A 5502-nucleotide genomic window follows, 5' to 3' on the forward strand; every position below is an offset into this window, starting at 1 on the left:
AAAAAAAAAAAAAAAAAAAAAAATGTCTAAGATTTTTCTTTAAAGAATTTTGAGACAAAGATTGAAATGTGAAATGACGAAAGAGAAGCGTCCAAACTTCATAAGTTCAGTTCAGTAAGCGCAGAATAAAGTAATTCATTCTTTACTTTACATTCACGCCCGCTTTCTGCACCGACTTGTCATTGATAGTTGTATTTATTATACGGGCTAGAAATAGCAGCCAGGTTACATAATACTGCTTTTAGAAAAGGAACGGACGCATTAATGTAGTCCTAAAATCCCTAAGAAGACAGGATAGTCACGTCCGTACCCTTTCGAGACGTTTGCAGGATATAGGCTGACTTGGGGTTAAGCAACATTGTATTCGTTATATCAATTATTGGCGCCGTTTTTGAAGGTTTAAAAAAAAAATTCTTCTTGAGCTATCGTTCAGTTTGGCACTGATAATTCTTTGTATTTTAAGCACAAAGTTTGAAATTTTGGGGGATTGGGTATGTCGATGATATCGATCCCAGGAACAAATGGTACTTTATTTCATCGATCATCAAAAGTTTAAATTGATCTCAGCAGAACGTGAAATCAGAACGTAAAGATGGACGAAATGCCGCTAAACATTTCTCCCAGGCTCGCCGCCTTCGAGAAACGGTACTAATAAAATAACGCACTTCTAACAGATATTAATGCAACCCTATCAATATCTTTTTCTTCGTAATGGATAGGATTGTGTTAAATTACGCTCCTCCTCCCAAAAAGTGAAATAATACAAGCGACATTTCAAGGGTCGTTCAACTTGCTAGAAACAGCAGCCAAATTCTCCCTAAAAGAGATGACACATCGTCTTATTTGACTTATTGGATGATGTAGTCTAGCAAAAGGATTCTCAAAGTGGGTTCTGTGAAAAAATTCCGGGGTTTCGAGTGATAAAATTGAATAAAGATTTATTTTATAAAAGCAATGCTTTCCACCATTTTCAATTTAAAGTCCTATATATGTATATATATTCTTTCAAAAATAATTTTTATTTCAGATAAGGTCTTGAAATTAGGATGACGGTGGGTTTTGTGACTTTTTGAAAATCATATAACGGGTTCCGAGTAAAATTAGTTGGTGAACCACAAGTCTTAGTATATACCATAATCGAAAATAAAGACAGAATAGTCAAAACTGGAAAATATGATCATATACCAGTGAAGTCGGATAGATTTAATATTTCCCTAAGGCTCCAAAAATGTAAATAGAATTGCAATAAAAGACAAAAAAAAGTGTGTGTGTGTGTGTGTGTGTGGGGGGCTAAAACAGCCACACCACTAACAATTTAGCTAATCTATTTACAATCCCAGTTACAGACCAAAATGTGTTTTATCACCGTAGATAGCAAATTCAATGATAAGGAAAATGCTATTTTGCTCACCCTACTCCCTGATCATTGCAATTCACATTACTGTGTTTCTGATGTTGAAAACCTGAAAAATAACTCGCGTTATTATTATTACAATCTTACTTTCTAAGCAAATTTCATAAAGTGTCCAAACCACTTTACGTGTGAATGTGTGAAGAAATATGTCGTCATTCATCCTACTCAATTCTGCACGTATCATTTATTATTATTATTATTATTATCCATTTATAGATGTTAATCATATGCAATGCAAACTTCACACTCCCACCCTGCAATTTGCGTATATTAATAAAAAAAAAAAAGAAAAAGTAGCTGAACCACTTGTACCATAGATTAACTTTATCTGTGAAATATATCTGGGACTAAGAAGTCTACTACTTGGTAAATAAAATGCTTGACCTCTGCTAGTGTTCTATTTTTCAAAGGCTTTATTTCAATGCGTCAACTGTCGCCACCAAAAGCGATCGACTGGCAGGGAAAAACGAACCTGTCTCATGGAGAATCTGCGAACTCAAATCTGGATTTTGTATAAAAATATTCCCGTTGATTACAATGTTAATATTTATTCATTAAATGTTATTTAAAGGTTAGTTTGCATATTTATTTCTTACTTTATAATTAAAATTTCGTAATTAATGTAAGGTATTTATCTGCATTAAAGAATGTTTAATGCGGCCTTCTTGGGTTAAACTAAAGCGTTTGACTCGTGCATTTTTTTCTTCATATTCGTTTAGTCAAGTTGTTTTACACCTATTATACTAATCTTCTTTGGACTTTTTGCTCGGGTCAAACGCTTTAGTTTAACCGCCTTCTTTACGCCTGTATGAAACTCATCTAAATTTGGTAGGATCAAATAGCGACGTTGCTTCGAAGGCTTAGGCGTCACAAACCTATTATCTCTGCATTAACTTGACGCCTCAGACTCGTGGGTAACAATTTCTACAAAAGAGAAGGGCGACATCTCCAAAATGAGATATTTTGCGTATCCTCACTGTTTAAAACAAAACAGCTTGTATCTATATTCTTTCTTCACCACGGTTGATTTTATAAAAATATTAGAAATTTCTGTCTCATTTTTAATCTTCATCTTAAAAATTGTTTCAAGGATTATGGCCGGAGTAAACATGCCCTCGAATACCTTTGCGGTGTTTATTTTTTCAGTGTACTCCAAGATGAGCATTTTACATATCTAAAACATTTTCGGACCAGACATTGTACATTTAAGGATACTATTTATGACAGATCGAAAATCAATTCCTATATGGAAAACTCGGTGTTTAGGACTTCTCTGGCAATATATTTGGGCTCCTTTAGTGTAGTTACAATCTGCTGCCACGGTTTTCATCTGAGGATAAATTCCCAGGAAAAGATGGGTATTACTTTCTGAGCGGGCAAAATAGATTTAAAATTACAGCATAGTTGCTACGTTTATATATTTGTAATGCCGTTACAAAGCGACTTAAGACGACACCTGAATGGTAAATTAACCTATTCAATTGGACTAGCACCAACCGGTTGGGTTGAAAATGTCCAGTACGATAAGCTGCAAGCGGTTTACTTCGGATATCTTTAGAATCGTTTTCTTAAGTAATCAGTAGAGAATGACGATACGTAAGGGTTAATGGCCCTAAAAAGGACCTTTAATAATAGTACTAAGAAACCAAAATGTTTACTTAGCGGGTCTCTGGGTCTTCTTGGGAAGAAGAACTGCTTGGATGTTGGGAAGGACGCCACCCTGCGAGATAGTAACACCTGATAAAAGTTTGTTCAGTTCCTCGTCGTTGCGGATGGCTAACTGCAAGTGACGCGGAATGATTCTAGTCTTCTTGTTGTCTCTGGCAGCATTTCCAGCCAACTCCAAAACTTCAGCAGCTAAGTATTCCATTACAGCTGCTAGGTAGACAGGAGCTCCGGCGCCAATTCGCTCGGCATAGTTTCCTTTACGGAGGAGACGGTGGATACGGCCGACAGGGAACTGAAGTCCAGCACGGGATGAACGAGTCTTGCTCTTTCCTCTCACTTTGCCTCCTTTTCCACGTGCAGACATAGTTATATAGAATGTAGATCACTTAAATAAGTGTACAGTGAGCTTAAATGGGAAATCTACCTTTATATAGACTTCTGTAGGCTCCAGCAGTTAGTAAAAATCATTTTTTCTCACCATTGTCATGTGATTATTGCATATGTCAATTTTCACCAATGAAATTAAAACGCGCCAAACTATTTGGTGTTACTTGTCTGGTGAGCCTACTTGTCAGCTATAAATAGAGTAAACTTGTCAGTGTTGTCACTTCGCATCGAATCTCGCATTCAGTCATGCCACCTACACCAACACCCGTCAAAGGAGCCAAAAAGGCGTCCAAATCTAAAGTCCCACGTACTGGAGACAAGAAGAAGAAGAGGAAGAGGAAGGAAAGTTATTCTATCTACATCTACAAAGTCATGAAACAAGTTCATCCTGATACTGGCATCTCGAGCAAAGCTATGTCTATCATGAACAGTTTCGTTAACGATCTGTTCGAAAGAATCGCTAATGAGGCCAGCCGTTTAGCTCACTACAACAAACGTTCAACCATCAGCAGTCGTGAGGTCCAGACCGCTGTCCGTCTTCTCCTCCCTGGTGAGTTGGCCAAACACGCTGTCTCTGAAGGTACAAAAGCTGTCACAAAATACACCAGCACCAAGTAAATCTTTCTCGTATTTGAAAACTCAATGGCCCTTTTAAGGGCCCTTCATATCCTAACCATTGTTCATCTCAACCTATTGTCGAGTTAAGCTATCATTGTCGCTATTGCTTTCATAGTTACAAGCAAATACATAGACCGAAATAAACTTCATACGACGGGATTTGATCATTATTGGGCATATCCATACCTGGGTGGACAACTTTATTATCAAATTTATTTCATCAAATCTAGCTCGTCGCTAGCTGACATACCAACACTGGATTCGCGTTAGTTATTGTCATTCAGCCCCAGGTTAAGTTCGTGCTTTGGCATTATTTCCAGGCTTTATCCAACGTATCCCGGATTACGTTATTTCTCTTATTTCCCATTTCAAAATTTATTTCAGACGTTAAACTAGGAGACACTCCGAAACATTTGTCCTTTATTAAAAACCCATCAGTAAGTGTAGAAATTTCAATCCCAATCAAAAGAAAGCACAGTATTGTTCTGGTACCAGATGGATAAGTCGTGGATTTTGGAACGCCTTTAAAAGATTGGATGACTACGTGAGACTACCTACAAAGGCATTTCCCCGCAAGTTCTATTTTCCATTTCAAACTTTATTTCAGACGTTGAACTAGGGGATACTCCGAATCGTTTATCCTTTATTAAAAACCCACCAGAAAGTGTAGAAATTTCAACCCTAATCAAACGAATAGTTTACTGGTACCAGATCAGATACACAACTAACGGAACTTCCTCCCATCAACGACCATAACAGGTTTAAGGAAATCAAATGTTGAGAAAAATGATTTCGTTAAGTCATTTACTTTTTATTGATATCTTCTAACACCTAGAACAGACTTAGTGCAATTTTATAGCCTCACTGTTGATATTGTTCAGAGGTATCTCGGCGCAACTTAGAAGTTGCAATGAGGCTGTTTAACGATCACCGTACTGATTAGCCAGCCTGAGGGTCATGCATCTTCCTAAAATAAGAACCAAAATTACTTAGTTTTTAGTTTTGATCCATTTAGCAAAACTCTTTTATCAAGAAACCGTCTAATCGCGCCCTGTTCCAGTCGAACTGATGTGTCAGGCATATAAACATTTACCTCAAGCGTCGTTGGAGGGCGGCTAGAATAGCTTTTGGTGATGAATTGTTCTCTATGCAGAAATTGTGCATATCAGGAAAATGCTTTGCATGTCAATCCAATAATTCCTACATGAACTACACCTTGTTCTAGACAAGTGATTCCCAACCGATTTTTGGCCATACCCCACCGAATTATTTCTAAAATCCTGATGCATTCTTGTGATATTTAATTTTTATTATTCAAAATTTGGTTAATGTTTACAATATTACCCGGAAACAAAATAAAAAAAGAAGTGTAGGGAACGAATATGAAAAAAAACAAAGAAAAGATTTTCCCACAT

The 5502-nt window shown here is 36.9% G+C and overlaps 2 protein-coding genes across 2 annotated transcripts; one reads left to right on the plus strand and one right to left on the minus strand.

The window, feature by feature from the left end:
- Positions 1-2478: 2478 nt before the first annotated feature.
- LOC106869247 (histone H2A) lies at positions 2479-3579 on the minus strand. Its single transcript, XM_014914905.2, has one exon. The coding sequence runs from the start codon at positions 3444-3446 to the stop codon at positions 3069-3071; it is 378 nt and encodes a 125-aa protein (XP_014770391.1). The 5' UTR covers positions 3447-3579; the 3' UTR covers positions 2479-3068.
- Positions 3580-3678: 99 nt separating this feature from the next.
- LOC106869248 (histone H2B, gonadal) lies at positions 3679-4161 on the plus strand. The gene has a single exon (XM_014914906.2). It carries the CDS (start codon positions 3716-3718, stop codon positions 4085-4087), a length of 372 nt encoding a protein of 123 aa, XP_014770392.1. The 5' UTR covers positions 3679-3715; the 3' UTR covers positions 4088-4161.
- The last annotated feature ends 1341 nt before the right edge of the window (positions 4162-5502 follow it).

This window comes from Octopus bimaculoides, chromosome 3, assembly GCF_001194135.2.
Source record: "Octopus bimaculoides isolate UCB-OBI-ISO-001 chromosome 3, ASM119413v2, whole genome shotgun sequence".
Classification (NCBI taxonomy): Eukaryota; Metazoa; Mollusca; class Cephalopoda; order Octopoda; family Octopodidae; genus Octopus; species Octopus bimaculoides.

Coding starts and splice junctions, on each gene's coding strand:
- LOC106869247 (XM_014914905.2), bottom strand. CDS start 3,446: ATGTCTGCACGTGGAAAAGGAGGCAAAGTGAGAGGAAAGAGCAAGACT.
- LOC106869248 (XM_014914906.2), top strand. CDS start 3,716: ATGCCACCTACACCAACACCCGTCAAAGGAGCCAAAAAGGCGTCCAAA.